Raw genomic sequence first — 22,031 nt, 5'->3', positions numbered from 1 at the left:
CAGGAAGCAATGTGTAAGAGTAAAACCTCTTCATCTTTGTTACCAGATCGTCATTAGAAAAAGTGACATACTCCACAAACTTCCTGTTTAGGAGGAACCAGTCTGACCCCCCATCAACTGTGATTCCTTCTGGGATCTTCCTGTCCCCCAGGCGCCACATGTGTGTATCACATTCTAGGAAGAGTCGATCCAGTCCTTGTTTTCTGATAAATCTGAGGGAATACAACAGTAGTCATTAAAAGTTGATTTGTATTTTGTTATTATCACAAGTGCTATAAATAAAAAGCTACTTTCTCAAACAAAAAAGGATCAAAAGGTCACTTGTTTATACTTCCATTCTACTAATAAATAATGCAGAGAAGTTTAATGCATGATTAATCAGTTATACATTCAGTTATAGAGGCAAAGATCAACAAGTGATTGCTTTTAAACATATTTTACACCTTGTGCTGTCCTACAGCAGAACTGTGTGGGTGACAGAGCTGTATGGTGTGAAACTCCCATAATGTTCATTAACTCTGAACAAATCACTGCAGAAGAACCATAACATGAACAGGAACTAGACACAAGCTGTGTAACAGGCTTCAGTCTCTAAATAAAATCAGAGTTTTTCAAAAACAGTAAATTGTACATAAAGGTAAAATGACAAGTTTTCTCCTATGCTCTTATTTCCTTAATATTTCTATTGGGATATAGCCAATTAGGGAGAAATACCATTGTATTGGTCTTTGCTGTAGAATATGTTTGCTCTGTTTTCAAGCCTATGGGGAACAACGTTTTGTTATTGCTGAACCATGCATGAGAGGAACAACTGCAGAAATGTAAAGGTATGAAAATGAATTACTTGAGACCAATATAAGAAGTAAAAAAAAAGGCTGGGAAATCAATCCATGTTTGAAAACACTTTGGAGTGGATGCCCGCACATGTTTGGAGACTGTCTGATCCAGGTTTCTATTTGTTATTCCATTTTTATAATGATTTCCCAGAAGGAGAAGCAGGGCAGCTATGAACTAGCACATGCCTTTGCAAGAGGGGTGAGCACCGTTAATCACGGGGAGTTGCTGTGCTGAATACACCCCACATGCTCTGAGCAATCACAAATGCTTGCTAACCAGACCACTAGAGCAACTCCCAGCCAGACCACAAGATCTGCAGGCTAACACGAGCTGCAGCACCTACAGTGAGGAGGGCACAGTGTTTCCTCCCTGAACTATGCCAGGATGTGTCAGGATTAGGAAGTCAAGGTGACAATTTTAGTGGTCCTCAAACACGTGCAACTGAAGGAAAGAGAAAAGAAATGAAATTTAAGGAACAACATCAAAGCATTCTGGATTCCTGTATCTGGAAACATGAGCATTAACCCTGTAGGCCAGCTCCTTGGTTCAAGTTCTGTTCTATACCAATCAAAGAACTGAGATGCAATTATGAAATGGTGCATATTAATTTTTAAAAGGACCGTAAATGACTTCAGGGTCTATGCCCTACTGATAGCTATGTCTCTTCTCACAGTATGAGGAGAGCTCCTCTGTTAACACAACAGTGCAGAAAATGTGTAAATGAGAGTTGAGAAATTTTTCTTTCCATGAACAAGTTTCTAATTTCATGTTCCATTATGAAGGATAATAGAAAAGTCTTGCAATTTTAATGCATTGCCCTGGAATGTAATCTTCAAATTCAATATTTATGCAGTTATCTCCAAATCAAATATTAATGTGCCTGAAAGTTTGGTCATTTATTTATTTCCTTCAAAACTAAATGCTCATTTGAGTTAATTATTTTAAGAAAATAATAGAATTTTATCGACCATATTTAAATAGGAACATAAAGTTCTTTTCCATGAAGTAATTTCTTTCAACTGCTACCTCTACCAATTTATCACCCTTTACTCTCATTTTCAGATACAAGGTTCTTTGACTGCAATAGAAACCCTCAAACCAAAAAAACCACCTGGCCATTTCCAAATCCACTCTGCTTACAAACTGCCTCAGCCTGTACCACATGATAGGGCTTACAGCTAACTGCTACCAGAAAACTCAGTTCCACAGCTTCAGACTTATTGTCTGAACTTGGCAACAGGAAAGCATGACCACACTCAGGGTGAGAATGTCACAGCAAATCCTGATTTGAGGCTTCATGTTTTCCAAACTAGTTGACAGGATCCTTTTTTCCATATGTACACAGTTCTATGGCATTTTTTGAGTGAATGGGATGGGTGAGCCAATCTCAGCATATGGAGTGAAGTAAGTCAATTTCTGGGAGTATAAGTGTTTTCATAACAAACCTGAGTCCCCAAATCCTACACAAAAGGGTTATTAGAAGAAAACTAAATGTACTTTCCAATCACTCATCCTCCAGCAAGGCAAAACAGCCCAATTGAAGAGCAGCAATGCCTTTGGAGACCTGCAAAGAGATGACTCTTTTGCTAATCCTTCTTGCAACCTTCCTAGAAACATCCTATCAGATCTTAGATACCAGTAACAACTGAACAGAAAGCAGCATTTTGCAGAAGGCCAACCCTTACTGGGCCTCTTCACATAGTAATTTTATCTAACCAGAGTAACACATTAGCACAGCAAATCATTTGTATGATCCATGAAGCAATGATTTATACAAGGGGCTATGAAGACACAGCTCTTCACTGGGCAACTGCTTGCTGTCCATTTATGTTCCTTGGGAGCCAAGGGGACCAAGTGTATTTCAGATCCACTAGAAGCTAAATGATCCTGCCTAAGGAGACAGCAGCTGCCCCAGTGAGCTGAGGCAGTGCTGCTGGCATGGAGAACCGAACTGCAACCGAAGTGGAGAAGGTGGATGAGGCTACTATTTTTTTCCTCCCAGGCTCTCTTCTAGGATGACTGATGCACCTACCCACTCCAGCAATAGTGATATTGGCACTCAGGCAGGCAAGAACTTACTCTAAGCACATTGGATATTGCCTGAGGAAAAGGGGAAGGTGCTATTTGCATGCCACATAGGCCTTTTCAAGAAATGAAAAACCCTCAAACACTACAAACGGTTCATAAAGATTCTTGACTAGCCATCCAAGAATGCTTGCAGCCACCTCCAAAAAGAAAGCTAGGAAGATGGAGGGCAAAAGCATGACCCTACAGATTTGTTTCTAGTCTAATGCTGTATTTCATTAGTTTCTGGTTATGCTCAGTGGAATAACAAAACATTATGTTTTATGAAGGCAATGCTAAGCTTCAGAGAAAGCAATGAAATGCAAAAAAAATGTGTTTTTACCCTGTGTCTTTCTCCCTTGGATTTTACAGTACACCTAGCAGATAACTCCCAAATTAAAGCAGAAAAAATGGCATAGTAATAGCATTTAATTAACCTTAGTCAATGTGGAACAAGTCAAGTAATTCCTGCCACCCTGAACTTCAGGTAAGACTGGCACACCTCTGCCACCTGCAAATGTACTGGCCAGAACAATGACATTCAAGGTATGGTTGGCCAAATACAATAGAGATTATCATCAGATGAAGACACTTGACCTTTCTCCTAATCTAAAACAAGTATCAGGAGGAAAATAACAAAGATAAGAGAGCCAACCAGGAGAAGATCAAATTAAAATAACACTCGGGTTAAGACAAAGCATGTCATTTTGCCTTAATTCACAGAACACTGCATCTAAGACATTTTACGCTTCCCCTTAATCCATTTCAACTCTTCCCAAAGAGCCTCCAATTTTGAGGACCCTGGATTACACCCAGAGTAAGCAGCAAGCACAGGATATTATGAACACCTCTTGCCACCTGAGCTCAGCAATCAGGCACTGACACGGGTGAAAGGTGCCATTTGTGCCCTGTGTGGATGCAGCCTCAGGGTTTACACAGTTCTGGATGGTTATTTTTATCCTTTGTTAAAAAAACCCTATTGCCTGCAGCACGTGGTCTGTCACACTGAGTATAGATGTCAGTCCAGACAGCTCATAATTGCAATCCAGCTCAGGGAACTCCTCTTACTTTGTAATTTATTTAAAGATTTATAAATGCATTTCAGATGAGACTGAAGGATTGGATAACACTGAAAGCATTTGTAAGCTGTTTAGCACATGAACGTAAACACATAGCTCAGCTCTTATATGTTTTAACTATTAATAAATATTGCTGCACAGTTACTGAATACCAGCAAAAATATCACAATCAAGTGTCTTCCTTTTGGATAGTTTTCTCCAAGTGACACTGCACACCAAAACTTGGGAGAGACCCTTGCTCCTGAAAGCTTGTACTATGCAGTAAGTTAGACAGAGAGTTCCCTGTTTTCAGTTTTCCAAAGTCTATGAATGAATAAAACTTTCTAAAGTATCAGAGGCTATCAGATTGCTAAATGTTACTTATCAGTAATTTTGCCACTAAAAGGCTTTTGTCTGGAAACAACATATTTTTTAAGATGAACAGGTTTCTTCCTAAATGTTTCCTGGTTTTGGTCTCTTGCCTAGAAAACCTCCTATCGACATTTCACTGTTAACCAGGTGCACCTACCCAGGATCTCATTACCATTACTCACGATTTAAGGATAAGAGCTGTGAATAAATGTTACACTACATTAGTGAAACAATTCATCACAAGCCAAAAGTCAATGAAAAGCAAGAATCTGCAGATCTTGGAGCTCCACCAGCACCATGTCCATGTTTCCCTTAATGTGTGTGGACAAACTCTGCACATTGCTTTGACTTTATCTGCTCCTCTTTTGATACTCTTTAGATAGAAATTTGAAGACAAGAGTCCATTCTGGTAGGAAAAGTCAAGTAAATATTTTTACAGATGAGAAATATGAGAGTCACTTGCTGGCAGTGTTTGCACAGCCACCCTGGAAACACTTAGTGGAGTCAATCAGTTGGGAAGCATAAAACAGTAACTTGCAATTTAGGTGACCAAATAGAAAGCAGAGAACAATAATTTGACAATCCTGAGTGTAGCAGTTGCAATAAGTAATTTGTGAGCAATCTCTAGGCCATACATTTCCATAAAGCTGTCAAAAAATTCCTTGTAATAAGCAAGTTCACAAAACCCAAACCTGTACAGAGCGGTATTGCTCCCTGCCTGTCCAGGCCAGAAATCCTGGCCCCCCCTTGAATAGGCAAAGGATTTCCAGTTGACTGTGACACAACCCTGATTTTACTCCATTTCCATGAGTAATTCTATTCTATGATGGGTTAAATAATATGTAAAACATCTGACATAATTAACAGTTGGCTATTTAAGCACAATGTCTATACAGCTCCAGATAATCATCTGGGTTTCCAAAGATATGATCTCGCAGTATGTTTCCCAAGACCTTTTCCTGTCATGCTGAAAGCCTCCAGGGCTGACCCCTCATTCCCCAAATGGAGTTGAAGCTTGAAAAAGGGAACAGTGTCAAAAAGAAATAGCACCCACTTAGTCTGTTAAGATGAGGAAGATTTCCGCGTGATATGACAGGCAACATGTGGAAAGCATCCTGCTGTTTCAAAAGGCCATGAAAAGAACTCTCAGTACAGACAGAAATGATGGGAGAAAAGAGGAGAAATAACAATCCAACTTGCTTTTCAATATGTTTAAACTGCAGCATCCTAAATGCAAATGTTATGAGGTCAAAGCAAAACTCTTATCTTTAATTCCCTCACTCAGAAGAAAATATTATAAACACAATACTATCCTAACAATCCCCCAAGCTTTAATGCCAATGCACAAAAAACCATCAACAGTATCAGAGAGAATTTCTCTCTTGACTGGATTTGCTCTAGTTAGATTGGTCTTATTTCATGATTGGGTTTATTTCACAAGCAAAAGCCAAAGCCCTAAGTAAGCACACAAATTGAAATGCTTTTAGTAGCTTTGCCCACTGTGCTAAATGCTCACAAGTTAATAAGGAACACAGGAAAATCTTACTTCTAAAATGTGATTAGTGTTTCTCATCCATATCTCTGCATGTCCTACCACAGAGGAGGGCACCAGACCTCATGAGCAGCAGAGCATGGTGGGTGTGTGACTGAAGGGGTGGCCAAACCTGCACTGTGGCATCACCAGCTGTCCCTCAGTGAGGATGGAACAGGCTCCGACCTCAGGAGGACAGGGAGTGACTTCAGAGCAGAAAACACAGGTGATACAGCCATGAGAAGCAAGCCAGCACTGAGAGATGCAGTTTGGTTTCCAGGAGCTGGGCTGCAAGTCACGAGAACAAGCAGCTCTACTGGAAGGATTTTTTAACAGTCCATGTCACCACATTGTTTTCAATGTATGTTCAAACACTTTTGTGTTCAGTGTGCAAGACAGAACAGACAACTGCTGTCTGGGGCAGACAACTGCTGCCACACACACTGGACAATATAAGGTTTAGATAATTTACAGTGCAGTAAAAATCATACAGTATTTTGAATGTCTCTTTCAAGTTCCAAGCCCTGAAATACAATGTTCAATATGGCCTTTCTCAAACAATGATATCTTTATGGAAGCCAAACAGCCAGAGCACTTAGGATATTCCAGATGAGATGCTGTTAAAAGCCGATGAATACACACATTTTATCTGGTCATTATTCCATCTCTATATGGACATAATTAGATTTTTCAAGCTTTACAATAGGTGACTCATATTCTACACAATTTGTGTCTGCTTCTTTCATAGGTAATTTTCTCAGAATATCCTTTTAATGCTTTAGTCCTATCACATATTTGCATTATATTTAAAAGAAATTTTGCATGATTCTTCTTGTCCACCTTTTCCTAAGCATTAACTTCCACTAGTTTTGAAAAATCTTACTTTCAATCTTCTCTCTTTCAAAAGAGAAATCTCTCTTTCAGAGGAAATCTTAAAGAGCCTTAATGTTTCTCAATATTATAATGCTGCAGGTCAGGGAGTAAAATTAAAAAAAAAAAGGCTAAAATATTTTTAGCTGTAGGAAACTTGCAGATTTCTATTTTTTGCAGTAATGACTCTACTAGGAATTGCCTTGTTTTGACAACAATTCCATACATTTCCTTGTGAGAATAAAGCTCGAGAGGGACTTTCAAAGACTTTCCTGTGGGTTTCTTTCCACCACTCTTCACTTTCACAGTATCTTTTAAGCAAGACTGCAACAACTTTTACAAAGGTAAAAATGTAATGGTTTCCTCTCACCAAAAGGGAGGTCACAATTCAAGTGCTTCTCTTTCTTTTTATTTTAAATAAGCAAAACTGCAATGATAGTGTGCAGAGATGTAGCATGAATTCACCACAGACAGACTCAATGATATGAATCCTGACATTTTGCCATCTGTCTCCAGTAAATGCCTTTTTTAGAAGATTTCTTGTCCCTTCACCTCCTCTTCTTCCTAACAGTCACATAACAGCAGTCTCTGACCTGGGAATGCTGCTGGGCCCGAGTGGCTGAGCTTGAAGCCATCTCATCTACTGCTTCCACCATAGCCTGGGTGACCACCACAACAGCATCTCACTGCAGGTTCTACTGTGCTTAATATCTTGGGATCTGCATGGCAGGGCATGAAGAAAGAAAAGGAAATGGAATCCCAAACTTTGTAAGAGAATGAGGGCAAGTGTGAGTCACCTCTATACAGATTTTCAAGCCACCAAATTCAGGCTGCTAACCTCTGGGTACATCAGGGTCAACAACACCTGTCCAGCTTAAAAGGATGTTCCCTGCCATAACCATTTTATAAAATGTCTCAAGGCCCTCAGATGACAGGGCACAGAAGTTACTGTTTATACAGCTGAAAATGAACTGTGCAGCTCAATGTTCCTAGATAGCAGTAAGACTTCTGATTACTTTACCAGTACCTCAACTTTAAGCTACTTCCTCAGTAAGACTTCTGATTACTTTACCAGTCCCTCAACTTTAAACTCCTTCCCAATTCTTTCCCTGCCCCATAAAGTATGGCTACTTCAAACCTCACTTACTGCAAAGTATGGCTACTTCAAACCTCACTTATTGCACCTTCCTGAACCAGCAGATGATCTTGCTTGTATACTCTAAGAAGAACAAAGAACATTCTGCTTAGTCTCATGTCAAGACATACAGCTGTTTTTGTTCTCTGCATTGACAACTTAGAGCAGTGTTTTCCAAAACTGAGCAGAAATGGAAGCCCTACAAGGAGGCAAATTGTCAAGTCGAAGCACTAAAGGCTTTACGGTTCCTCTAACACATAGCATAAAGTAGTAAGGAACATTTGAAAGTTAGCTGTAATGTCTAAATTTTTTAAGTGCAGTCTCTTTGCAGAGAAGATCCGTTTTGCTATTTCGGTCGCTACAGTTCTCAAGCAACTGTTGGGCTGAACTACTTCCCACCAAAAAGTAGATCTTAGTTCATGTGCTCCAAAATACTCAAGTGTTTTAAAAAAAAGTAAAATCCAAAAGCACAGCTGAGGGAAATTTGCGCTAAATAAACCACAAATATTTCAGATGAACAGCAGTCTAAGCTCTGCTAGGAGTTAAACTATTCCACTACCAGCAATAATTAATCAGAGTTTTTTATATGCATTTGGGTACTTAGTGGGCAATTCATCAACACAATACATAACAGCATTTACTGTGTGGTCCATTCTCCTAAGTGATCACCAAACCACCATCAACCCAAGGTATAGAACACAAACAATCAGTGTGTGCCACTGTGGAAAAAAGGCATGTCTGAAATGCTGGTGAAACAGGTATGTATCATCAGAACTGGGCCGAAAGAGGTGGAGATTTTGGTAGTTGAGAGCTCTCCAGACTCTGGGAACTGGGATAGGATTGTGATGCTCCTCAGTTCAGTTTAGCAACACCTTTAAAATTATCTGGAACCCAAGAGTCAGAAAGGGGAGGACACAACTGAGAAGAATAGCATTAATGAGGAGAAAAAAAACAGCACAAGAAAAGAACTCTGATACATACCAAACTTTTAATGGCCTTTTCTTTAGCTGTTTGTATTTTGCCTATGAGCTCGAGATTGCTCTAAGATCTAACAGCATACAGTCTTCACAGCATGTTTACACTGTCTCCCAAATGACTACTGTGGCAAGGTTTCTATTAAAAACCCATTTTTTCCTGCCTGTCATTGAAGATGTCACATTTGACTGCCTATATTTTATCATACATCAGCCAGGTGCTGCTCCTGGCAAAAAAAAAATTCTCCTCCACATTCCAAATTGCAACAGCTTATACAACTACCAGGTATTCACTTGCTTTTAATAGTCTAAGACACTGATAAGGGGAGAAAATCTAAGTGTTGCCCACTAAGTACCATGTAACGACTCCAGCCCGTGTATGCAATTTCATTTCATACATTCACCACTCTCAGGAAATAATGCTTCTCCAGCTGAGTGAAGGACAATTTTCATGTCCATTCCCTTTACTGAAGCCACTAAAGGAAAATCAGAGCGATGCACTTTTTAATGACTTTGGCATAACTAAAAGAAAACTTCACTCTATAAAAGGAAGCCTTGGTTTCTCTTCTTATTTGGCAGTAAAACATGTACTGATTGTGAACATGGCTTGAATACAAAGTACATTGTAATTGAGCTGTATAAGCATTTCAGTTTTAAGATGACATTTTTAATCTTCTCTCTCCGTTGTATGATCCAAAGACTACGATGACTTAAAATTCAGAGTTTCCAGTTGTTTACAAAGCAGACTTAGACAGCTGGAAAGTTTATTGTTTTGGAGCCATTATTCATCCACAAATTAAAAGTACCAGCAAGGGTTAGACATTGCTTTCGATGATATTTGAATCCTGAGCTCCTGTATTATTATTTCACGTGTTTTGAGAAAAGCACCTTGGAACAGTTCAATCATTACTGTACAAAGGGCAGCAGACAGTATAGTCCAGTGTCCTCTCCCTTATCACTAGTTCAGTTAGCTGTTTTAAATAAAAAATTCTGTTCCAGTCTGTTTTGAGATTGTGTGTCCCAAAGGAGTTTTCTCCTATTGACTAATCATGTGGAGTTCGACCTGTGTCCTGAAACCTTTCCTATTTTTTTTAAATTTTTAGTTGCCAAACCTTGAGGCTGTTGCTTCTCTTCTAGATCTTATTAAGCTCTTGGCTATACCATTCCCCTCATGGGGTATTTCTTTTCCTCCAGGCTGTGACAAGACTAAGCAAAGAAGAAAATGTAAAAATCAACTGGAAAAATTAAGAGAAAACATAATCATCCCTTACTCTTAAATGAGGAAGTCATTGAGTTTGGCTGTGGAAATTCCTCAGGCAAAGGTGACAAGACTCTGGGAGAATATTGCAAAGAAGTACCACTACCCATCCCTACTGCTGCTCTGGGGACATCGGCTGTTGGCAGCCAGACACAGGGTGACAGCCTAGATGGGCCTTTGCTTGTCTCACCTGCTCGTGCTTGTACAAGGTATTTCAGCCCAGGGGACTCCACAACTCTATAAACCTCACTGGTATGACCATAGCTGACACAGCTTGGGCATACAATGAAAGTCAATTGGAAACTGTGTGCCAAATGGGTAGAGCAGAGGCTACATTAACTGGTTTAGGCAAGACTGAGTTACTGAAACACTAAAAACGAAGGATCAGACTAGAGATCTCACTGTAGATATAACTGATCTCACTTTAGATATGATTTCTCAGCAGGTGGATATAGAGCTGGAAATTCATGTGCAATACAAACAGAGTGTAACTGCTTTTTGATCAGTTTTTGAAAACAATGGAATGAATTTTACCAAACACCAGCATTATGCAGAGGAGTTCACAGCTGCTGAGTTCAGTGTGTCTCTGCAGCTATCTGGGCTATGCAGGAGGAGGGGAGCCACTCCGTCTCCCTGACAGAAAAACTGGGGAGATGCCAAGGGGCAACGTGAAAGGATCCATTCATCCAGTGGTCAGCAGTGGGAGTGTTTATGGGACTCATGGACCAGATAACCATTGCAGACAGGGATGGCAAATCTGCACTCACGTCCCAAGTAATGTTTCCTGGTGCACAGGGAATTTATGGTAGAAATCCAAGAGGAAAAAATAAAACATAGTGACATGTGGCAATAGGCTAAAAGGTATTTAGTTGTTTATACAAAGAGAACCATTGAACTACTAAATGGGTTGTTATTCCTGTGAGGGGAGGACAAGTGGAACATTAGCTCATTTCATTACTAAATTAATATCAGATTAGTGTGTTTAATTGATCTAAATTGTTCTGATCCAGCTGAAGTTGGCATGTTCAAACCAGCTTGATGCTGGCATGTCATAATTCATTAGTTGTTTTCCTGAGCCAGCACAGGGAATTTGAGAAGACTCAGGTGCACCAGAAGAGCAAGGAGGCATAAGAGACCAACTGCTTTTCTCTGGCTGTTTCTCTCTCCTTTTCTACACTAACTCTGCTGTCGATCACTATTGCCAGCTACAGCTGAGTCTGCCAATCACTCTGACACTCTGCATTTCCCAAACCAGGGACTCTCCTGTGAGAACTGTTGATTCAGATTTATATATTATTCCTCACAGTATAATTTTTTACTACCTGCTACAGAATCTCTGCACGCACCAGATGAATGTTAGTGAGGAATTAATTTCAACAGGAATATGACAGAATTGATAAATCTAGTGACAAGAGCAAGAACAGCCAAGTAGTGAGAGAGACCTGTGTGTTATTCTGTCCACCTGCTGTGCTGAACATGCAACTCAGTGTGTCACATTTTCTATGTACAGTGCCCGAATCCACCTTACGGTACACTTGACATTTTACAGAATAAAGGGATGACCTGGTGACCCAAGCAGAACCAAGCAATATATTTAGATGCAAAACCACTGGGACTCGGCATATGGAATTGCTGGAACTGTTGCAAGACTGCTTTTGCAGTACAGAACTATAGGAAAAGCAAAACTATCAATAAACAAGAAAACAGGACCACTGCAGTCCGATGGGAAAGTTCTTTCATCTGCAGAAGCTTGTTTAAACCACTGGAACATGGGATTTGGTCACTGCTGCTCCCTCAAACCACTATGGTAAGTTTAAGTATTACTGATGCACAGTGGGACAAAGCATGTTCTCTTCTCCCTGAGACCTATGCAGGGTGGATGAAGAGGGACTTTGATTCCAAGACCTCAAAACTGAGGTAGGCTGCAATAAGCTCCAGTCACCACCCTTGCTCTTACTTGTATGTGCAGGCCACTACAGGCTCCCACATCCAGGGCTCTCCTTGCACCAGGCTTTACTGCAGACCCCAGCTAGCACAGGTCTTGGTCACCAGTTTGGCTGGGACCAACTGGGAAGTGCTGCTATGCGGGGCATTTACTGCTTGTCCACAAAACATCCATCTGTGCCAAACCCCAAGGAGGAAACAAGCACCAGTCTGCTTAATGCCTCTCTGCCCACAAGAGCATCTTTGCAAACTGACTCTGGGAAGGAGCCATTCTGGACTGATAAACAACTGCCTGTCCTCACAAGAGGATTTCCTCCTCATTCATTTCTCTTTCCTGGACTAGGCATTTCTTCACTCAGGTAATGCTGGAAAACCATCACTATGCAAAAAGTTTCAGTGCCAACATACCTTGCATTGTCCCTCCCGTGTGATTTCAAGAAGTTCATGTCACGGTATCTGGACAGGAATGCTACAAGCTGATCATTTGTCCTGCAAGAGAAAGAACAAAGAATGCACAAATTACACTACAAAACCCACTATTATATTTATATACTTCTTGTTCTCATTTGGGGACCATCTGCAGACTCTGAAAAAGGTGGTTCCTCAAAAAACTTCCATCCTGCTGCTAAACTTCACTGCCTCCCTCTACTAAGGAAAGCTTACTTGGAAGGAACCCCAACTTTATTACATCTTAACGAATTTCTTACCGATTTTTAGCAGATATTTTAAGTACCGTAACAGAACATGTATTAAGTAATACTGCTCAACATTTTTGAAGTATGAAAATCCAGCTGTGAGATGACTATATTAATAGTCCCATTTTACATGCCTTGCTAGGTATTTCCTAGGGAGTTTGGTTAAGTATCTACTGGCATTTTATTTGTTTTCTTTCTTGTAATAGAGAAGAGGCCAAGGCTGCAATGCATAAAGCAAGAGAATTTTGATGTCAAAATGCCAATATAATTAATAGGAACAAAAGAATTTAGAAGGTTAATTCCAATTAGTATGACAGGCAATCTGACACCAGTATTTTCCAAATTTCAGCTGACATGTCCAAGAATGTATTTACGCTTGACAGCTTTTGTGGTCTGTTATTTCTTTAACAATGGAGCAAAAATGTTCTCTATTTATCTGGGTCAACATATTTAGGAAAACTGAATAAATTACATTAAAAAGATCTTAATCTCCTGAGTTGTATTCCAAACCACAACCTTATAGATACACCACCATTTAAGCAATGGCCTGTAATGACGCCGATGGCAGAAAAACTCAAGATAAAACAGCTGTCAACAGTACTGTACCTTGAAAACATTTCATTATTATAAGCCAAAGAAAACTAAGTTAAACCAGAATCCTGTACAAAATGCATGTAACTTCTGGGGTCAGGCTGCAGCATCTTGGAAATGTTATCCGCCAAGTAAACTATTTTCATAATCTCATTGATTTTATCGAGAGCAAATGAAATATCTGTCGATCAACCAGTCTGATGGACCAGGCTGTAGGAGCCTGAGACCCTCCTCCTATGCTCACTCATGTGAGCTGTAATACCTCCCAGGGTCAGACTCTGCATCTCAATTTGGCAACCTCAGAAAACTGCTTTCTGTATAGTAAGCTGTGCAGATTTTCACATTTGCTGCTCCAGTGACTCTCCATCTTACTGGGATGAATAGGCATTTAGTGAATTTACTTAGCAATGCTTCCACATGAAATGGTTTCAATGGTTGACATCTTCGGGTGAGTTTCTAGGCAAAAGCTGGCAAGCAAAGATGATCTTTAGAAATATAACCAAGTTTGGAAGTGCTTGAGCTTTAATTTCCTTACAGGATACAAATCCAATCAACCACAGCAACAATCTGCACCACTCAATAAAACATCATGATTTCTAGATTGCTCACCAACCTTTATTTTTGCTATTCAGCAGTGGCCTATCAAGTGAATTGGGACTTGGGGCTGCCATACAAACTTCTCAATGCTTCTCAGTCTTTAGATAATTCCTATAAATGCCTACATGATGTTTAGCTCTCAAATTGACATTTTTCCTCTTCTTGAAAACATTGGTGGTATCTTGGTCCTACTACTTTGAATATTTTTATTTTTTTAAAAGAACTTATACAGATATTTACTCCTTGTCAATTAATACGCTTCTTTTCATGTGTTGACAACCTGGAAGTAAAACATCCTATTTCCATTTGGTAAAACTTTCTAGTTATTTGACATTTAGATATATGCAGTCATCCAATTCTGTGCTCAGCATGGCAGCACACTGATTTTCTATTAAGCTTTCATTCAAACCTGCTTCTTCTGGCCCCAATATCATGAGGATGCTGCATATCATCTCTGAATTATTCCACCACAAGGCATTAAAAAGAAAATCAAAGGTACTGAACATGCCATAGACGTTAATGCGTTTGCTAAAATCCTCCTCATCTTTCAGAAAACGTTGCCTTCAGGGGCAGATTTCCTAAATGCCTCTAGCACAGATTGCTGCCACATCTCTTCATATACAGCAGCAGCAAAGTCTCTCTGCCATGGCAGTGCCTCTGGCACCAGCTTTTTCCAATGCCTCTGGCACTCCTTCTGACAAAGACTAGAGACATGGGCCTATTTTTTCTCTAAGTAAGGCAACTGAAAGCTGAGATTTTCAGCTGAAGACATCACTGGGAGCAACATCAACTCCACACTGCCAAATTAAATTCTGCTATAGCTCCACAAATTTCAGGGATAATTCACTGAGCATAAATTTGGCACAAATTCTGTTACTAACGATCACAGTATAACAGAAAGTAACAAGTGCAACACAGCCTTCCTAAGAAGGAAATAAGAAAGTCATGGGGATAGGGAGAGTAGTTCATGCAACTGAAAAATCACTAATATACATATTACATTCCTACCAGTTTCCCTAGTGTGCAACACAGCACAAATACAGATTGAGGAAAAAGCCTTTCCACAGTTGGTGCCTGAGGCTGGGGCTGATGGATGCATCCACACAGCTCCCACTTTTATTTCCTTTGGTTATTAACTCACTTGGAGGGTGAGTCACCAGGGAGGATTAGTCAGCTGGTTACCTGTATCATTAGCAGGGAGGGAGGATGATGGGAGCATAGAGAGGCAGAAAGAAAATGTGCAGTTTTCAGGTGCACAGCACCCAGAGAGAACTGGGAAACTAATCCTCCGGTGAACTCCAAGTGTGGAGAAAGCTTGAGCGTGTGGGAGGGTTTCCATGAGAAGATGACAAGTGAAGACGACTGATGGGGAAACAAAGTGTGTTTGACTTAACTGATGTAGATTTGGTGTTAAGCAAGGACAGTTCTGCCAGCTGGGATGGGGGTGCCAACCTCCCCCAGAACTTTGCTGAAGTCACTTCAGTAAAGTCCTGCTGCTCCCCTCCTGCAGCAAGGGTGGATGGAGGGAGCAGGAGCAGCGTGCTGTGCCTGCCTGCTGAGATGCCACTTGGCAAAACTCAGCCAAGCCCCACCACAGGCCTGGGCTCAGAAGATGGAAGCACTTGGCTGGGTAGGCCATGGGGCTCTGGAGGCTGCAAAAGTGACTCAACCTGTGGCACTGCTCATCCTGGGGACATGGCTGAGCCCCTGGGCTGGGCTCAGTTTGGGGTTAGGGTCAAGATTAGAGTTTGAGGCCTAAGGAAGAGAAGAAGATGAGTCCTAGATGCAGAAAGGAATGCAGGAGACATTGCCAAAGCAAAGCAAGGTGTGCTACCAGTGTTTTCTCACGAGCAGCCCCTGGCCTGGGACTGAGGTGTCCCAGGATGTGAGCAGGCTAAACAGGCACTCAGTAAGCACATAGACATGCTGAGCATTGCAAAAATTTCAGAATATGGCATATACACAGGGGACAAAAATGAAAAACTGGAAAGAGAAACATTGAGTCTGTGTTTACATTGTCTGAACAGGCTGGCAGACCTGCTCTGAAAGCAGTACGAGTCCATCCCTGAGCACAACCACAGCCAGACACTGCAGAGAACAAAAGACAGTGCTGGGCTTGCTGGTTTTAAGCAAACCCTCCAAGTCCCAGTGACTAATCCAAGCAAAGAGCAGAGATCCCCTCAGTTTACAGCTGTGAAAATAGATCAGGAAAGTCTTTGGAGAATATGAGAAAAGGAAAACAAGTGATTGTTACTTTTGGAAGACAGTGATGATTAATATAACTGTTCTTGATTCAGCAAAAGTACTTTAACGCATGGGTAGCTTGGAGGATGTAAAGAACAGCAGTCACTTCAATGGGACTATTCATACGTCAAAAGTTATACAATTGAATAACAATTTGGCTAAAAGATCAGAAGTTCAGAAGTTTTGGCAGCACACAGGTATGGAAACAAGATAGCTTGATTCTACGTAGGAATCCTATGAAGGAAAGAGCAACTGCTCTGCTGAGTTCTGGGGTTGGACTCTACCAATTTGGTGCTGCATGGGCTGTCCCCTGTGTGGCAAGAGCCTAGTGCCCCTCTTCAGCAGATCTCACCAGACATCCACATGTACACCTCTATGCTGGGTCCTATACCTGATTTTGGTGCAATTCAAACAGCTGAGGTCAGTACCAAACAACATACCCACTTGTGTGGAGACAGTGCTCTGAAAATGGGTACAATTACTAATCAAGATTCATTTATCTAACAACAACCCTGTTAGCTGCCACACAAGACCTCAGAGCTGCAACAGAGGGACGTGAGCACAGGGAAGATTTTAGCCCTGGCTGTAGTGAACAGTGGTGTCAGCACACAGAGCAGGAGTTCTGTAGTGGCGTGGGGTGATGGAGAGGTAGGGGAAGATCACAAAAGCAGCTGAACAGGCAAAAAAAAACCACAGAGGGGAAAGGGTTTGGGAGAGTAGGGCAAGGAGGCTAATGTGGTTTGAAGCAGCAGTGAAGAGCCTCTGAAGCAACAATGACGAAGGCAAACACATAGTCAGAAGAGATAAGTCAAAACTGTTACAAATTCTCTCAGTGCCCAAAGCTTTGGTATTTCCACCCGTACCCTCCTGACTCAACTCCACAGTTTCCTTTCCCAGGATTGCTGTGACTGTGTGAAGGCACAGCCCTACAGAACCCAGACATACAGCAACCCCAGCAGCTCTTTGCCACGAAACTATTTCTAGAAGGTCCCTAGAGAAGAAAAAGACTTCAGAGAAGAAAACTGGAATTATGGATCAAACTCATCTATTCAGAGTTAAGCATGAACTACTTCATGGTTAAACATGTAGATATGCACACAAGTGTCTGGAAGAGCTGAGTGCCTTGAATCTTGCTACCTTCTTTTCAATGAATTCTTGTAATTATGTTTAAGATCATTGGTTTCAATAAATGATTAAGTTCATATTCATTAACAGAGTATTGTAAAGTATTAGGACATGCCATCACTGCCAAGCCACCTGTGGCAGGAGAGTTCCTTCCCTGGCTATTTCTACCCCAGGGCTATCCCACTTTGCTGCCCCTCTGTCTCACACTAGGAGTGCATGTGCTCAGACTGGCATCCCCACGAGGCACAGAGTAGCTGGAGAAGAAGGAGACCAATCCAGGAGACAGGGAAAATTACTGCCAATTCCCACATACACCTGTATAGCATCCAGTGCACTCTGAAAGCTTTGCTCCTGCCTCTGCTGGGGATGTGGCAGCACTCAGCAGTGAAGCTGGGAGGGATCTTCCTACTCCAGTGAGGGACCCTGACTTGTACTGGCCCTTCCACCACACCAGCTGGCATACATGTTGAGGGGTGTGCAAGGCTAACCTAACAAAAGTATACAGCAGTGGAATGATTCAGCAGAAAAAAAAAGCAAAAACCTGCAAGACCTCTTTCTAAAGGGAGTACTTACAGCAAAATGAACAGTCACGCAAATGCAGCATAACAATACAGGAAAAAAACCCCCATTGCAGGGTTCAGATTTTGGACCCTGGATATGCAGCCTGACCCTCTCACTGATGCTCCCAACTCCTCCTCTCTCCCTGAAGGCAATTTAGTGCAAGGGGAGGCTCAGAGGAGCCTGACCCTGGCTGCAGTAAAGAAAAAAAGACCCAACTCTGACATCCAAAAATGCAAGGAAAGGGGAAAGCTATATTTAGCCTTTGCTCTCCATCACAGAACAAACATTAGCATGGCAGGCATTTCTCAGCGAAGCCAATTCCTATAACAACAGTCATTCCTGAAACCTACCATAAAAATGAGAACAAGAGATATGATTTCAGAGGCCAACCGCATGTGGAAGGCTTTAAGTGACTGTTAACACCTCTGCTTTTACAACACTGCTGTCTTAAATGTTTTTGTTTTGCCTTTCAAGTCAGGTTTAACTGAGGAACAAGATAATAGAAGAAAACTATTGCATTAGCAGTTCAGATTGCTGGAGTACTTGAGAGATTAGAGCTCTGCTCCAGCACCAGCACTGCCATCTGGGCTGGGAAGTCACACCTGTGTATTCCAAAGCTTCAGCTTTCTGCATTTGGATGCTCCGGGCACTGATCAGTCATCATATGGGATGCAGCTACTCTCAGCACAGCTTTGCTAGTGTTGTATGATTCTCAAGACATTTTATTAGCAATATAATCATCTTTGCGTTACTTTCAATTACTGCTTCCCATTCACCCACTGTCTGTTTTCTATGGAAAAGAAAAGAACTAACACAGTCAAAAAAGAGTGGAAGTCTTTTTTAAATGTCACACTGCTGAATAAACCTCTTCTGAGTGAGAGTACATAAATGCCCTGGTACAAAGGAGATCTACTGAGAGACAAAGAATATATTCCATCGTCTGCTTCCTGAGCCACTCCACAACCTTTTTTTCCCTATAAATTCAAGGCTTCAGATGGCATTTATAAAATAAATAAATAAGCTCACTGCTGAGAAGCAGCAGCACATGCTTAAATGAAAATCCTAAAGAGACCAAATAAGAGAATTCCACCAAGGATTAATGAACAAATGTGATTAAAACTATCTGCAGCTCTGGACTGCTGCCAAAACGCTGCCAGCACTATTTGATATGTAAATGCTTAAAACATTTGCTATGTGTTCTGCCGTTGATGCAAAGCCTCTATAGAGAGTTTCTCCATCTAATTAGAGATATTGGTTTAGCAAACTTTGGAGTCTATAAAAACCCTCAACGTCTCATTATTCTTTTAAAATAGAATATTCATTTGTCTGGAATGTTTTCCAGCTCTATCCCATGAAACCCTGAAAGGCCCTTGGCTAATGAAAAACTCCAGCCCTATATCAGCTAATAAACCCTACATCTTTTATGATAATAAAATACTCACCACATGCACTCATTAAAACTTTGTAACTTGTCGCTTTTGACTTTCCTTAAATATTTGCTAGGCAACAAGTAAACTACTCAACTTCCAATTTTATAGTGCAATTTCAACACAAGCATTTAAAAGATCCAGGATCTTATCAAACACACCACGGAAGAGTGCAATCACTGTGTCTCTGATCTGGTGAAGCACTTAACAGCATGTGCTTAGCTGTAGCACACTTAGAGCTCTCCAAAAACAATGTGACTTTCACACTGTATTCTCATAAATTACTTTATGGGTAAGGGCCTGCATGTCCAAGCATTCAGAAGCAGCATGTGCAAGGATTACACAGAAGATTAAGAGCTGAGAGCTGTCCTTTAACTAATCTTACATCTCTCAGGTGCACAAGTACACTTATTAAGGAGACTTTTACAGGGAGGTCAATCCAGTTATAACTCTCTCCATCTCTACCACAGATATATCACACAACTCACCAACAGTTTGAGATTTAACTCCCTGGTCTTTGCAAAATATTTTTTAAAAATCTCCTTAGTCCGAGGATTTCCTTTGAACTGATCTTAGGAACTCATTTGTCCGTGACAATGACATTTTCTGAGCACCCTGGTGCTGTGGTAAAAAGTGAAGATGTAAGAAGAGCACTACCTTCTAATACTGTGCCATATGCAGCTCTTTTTCTCCATGATTTTAAAGCAACTGTAAGTTACAAAGCAAACTACTGTATTTTACTTTTTTTTTTACATTTTATTTACTACAAAACTGTGAAATACATTAAAGCAGTTTTCCTTTCATAAATCTACTTGCATGCAATTGCTGAGCCTACATTATTTGTATCCTTATCAACAACTAATGCACTGAAAAACACTTGAATAATAAAAGCTTCTGAAGTACCTTCCAAATGTGCAACTGCACAGGATCTGGTACACATGAAAATAATCAAAGAAAATCAGCTACATGCAGGATGACTTATTTCCTAAATACCCTGGTATTGATGCATTCAGCTCAGAGGTATTTTCCAAGAAAAGAAGGAAATGTTTCACCTGGATTCATTAAACAGTATTTTTATTTATTTTCTATTTAAGTTTATGAATCATCAGCACATCACCACCATTATTTAAGTTTTTGATCTTGCTAGTCCAGAACGTGAGTGCCTGACAGAGAGCCTTTGCTAGAAAGGCCTGTAATTACCTGTTTCCAACAAATATTTTTAAGTAAAGGCAGAGATGTGTGTCTAACTTTGATAAGGGCCTTGTTAAAGGTATATATTGCAGTAAAGCAAAATTCTTTTCCCACCACATTCACAAGAGATGTCAGTTTAGTTGAACTACATGTATAAAAGAATGCTCATTTTTATCAGTGCTGGCAAAAACTGTTTATCAAGCCTTGCTGGCATTTCGATTATTCATATCTGGAAATTAAAATAATGCAGATTAGTGAAAATACAGCCATGTGGAGTTTAGACTCTTCAAATTACAGCCTGATCTAAAATGCTTAGCATTTTTGGATACGTAACCCAAAGATTCATAGACTTATATGCTTATTCAGCATTATCTCAGCTCCAAACACAGGATCATGGAATCTTTTAATTTGAAAAAGACTTTTAAGACCATTGAATCCAAAGTTAACCCACCACTAAACCATGAGCCCAAGTGCCACTCTCCTAAACTAAGATGCCAATCTTGAGCAAGCAGATTTCCTTTTGGCATTGGTGCATGTCATGTTCACAAGCCAAAGGTTCTGTTATTGGCCTTGTGAAAGCTCTTTAAGTGAGAGAGCTGCCACATCTGCCTGCTCCCCCCTCCACTCTGTCTGCCTGGAGTACAGGCAATTTGTGCAGTCATATTATAGTCTGTTTATCTTGGCTCTGGCACATTTATAGTTTGTTTCCAGCCTTTTTTGGCTTTTGATCCCACCAAGACATATCAACAAATTGAAAGAAAATAGCCTAACATACAACTTTCTGTTTAAATTTTTGTTCTCTGGTAGGGTCAATGGTTAAATATTATCACCCCTGCTGTGGTTAATGTAAGGGATAAGCTGTGTAAGTGGTTTGGATCTCTTTTGGCTTTGCAGACAGGATGCAACATCCTCTAGCAGCAGAGTGTCTGACTCTGGTCCATGGTGGGTCCATGGAGGGGCAGAGCTGCCACTCCAGAGCCAGGCCAGGATCCTTGGCACTAACTCTGCTCAGCTCAGCTTTGCTCTCCCCTGAGCAGAGTAATCAATTACTTCTTCTTGTCCATATTGACTCTCCATGCCACATGGCAGACTTTCAGAAGACAAGCCAACAACAGTCAGCACTCTGGTTCAGGTTGAATTCTTCCCAATTAATGATACAGAGAGAGAAGAAGCATCAGTGCAGGCAGGGGTAGGTGAGTTTGCCCATACTGGGAAGAACTTCATGGGAAACTAGTCACATGCAGGCAGATGTGTCCACACAAAGCACAATGAGGCCAATGTTCCTAGTCACTTTAGCTGACCTTCCACTAATAGCTGCCCTTAACACTTTAGTCAGCAACTTTCCAAGGTAGCTGTGGTTAGGATAAATGGAAAGAACTGTGATTTTCACGCTAAAAACGCATCAGTTAGGTGGTTGACATCAACAAGTCCAAGTCTGAATATTTTTAACCTTTTTCTGTTAAGACTGTAAGGATTGACTGAATGCAGAGTGTGAAGCTAATGAACACACTCTATCTGCTGACAATTTGGCATTAAAAGGCTATTTTAATATTATAC

The 22,031-nt window shown here is 40.8% G+C and overlaps 1 protein-coding gene across 1 annotated transcript in view; it reads right to left on the bottom strand.

Moving 5' to 3' along the window:
• XYLT1 (xylosyltransferase I) overlaps positions 1–22,031 on the bottom strand; it is a gene marked incomplete at its 5' end in the record, with an annotated part of 86,316 nt that overhangs the window by 21,656 nt on the left and 42,629 nt on the right. Inside the window, 2 exons of the mRNA XM_009069700.1 lie at positions 1–212; positions 12,452–12,532. Of these exons, the coding sequence (XP_009067948.1) occupies positions 1–212; positions 12,452–12,532 (293 nt within the window). The remainder of the gene's footprint in view (positions 213–12,451; positions 12,533–22,031) is intronic.

Source organism: Acanthisitta chloris, unplaced genomic scaffold (assembly GCF_000695815.1).
Source record: "Acanthisitta chloris isolate BGI_N310 unplaced genomic scaffold, ASM69581v1 scaffold1210, whole genome shotgun sequence".
Taxonomy (NCBI): Eukaryota; Metazoa; Chordata; class Aves; order Passeriformes; family Acanthisittidae; genus Acanthisitta; species Acanthisitta chloris.
Note: the sequence above shows the minus strand (reverse complement) of the source record. Positions and strands in the feature narration are given on the sequence as shown.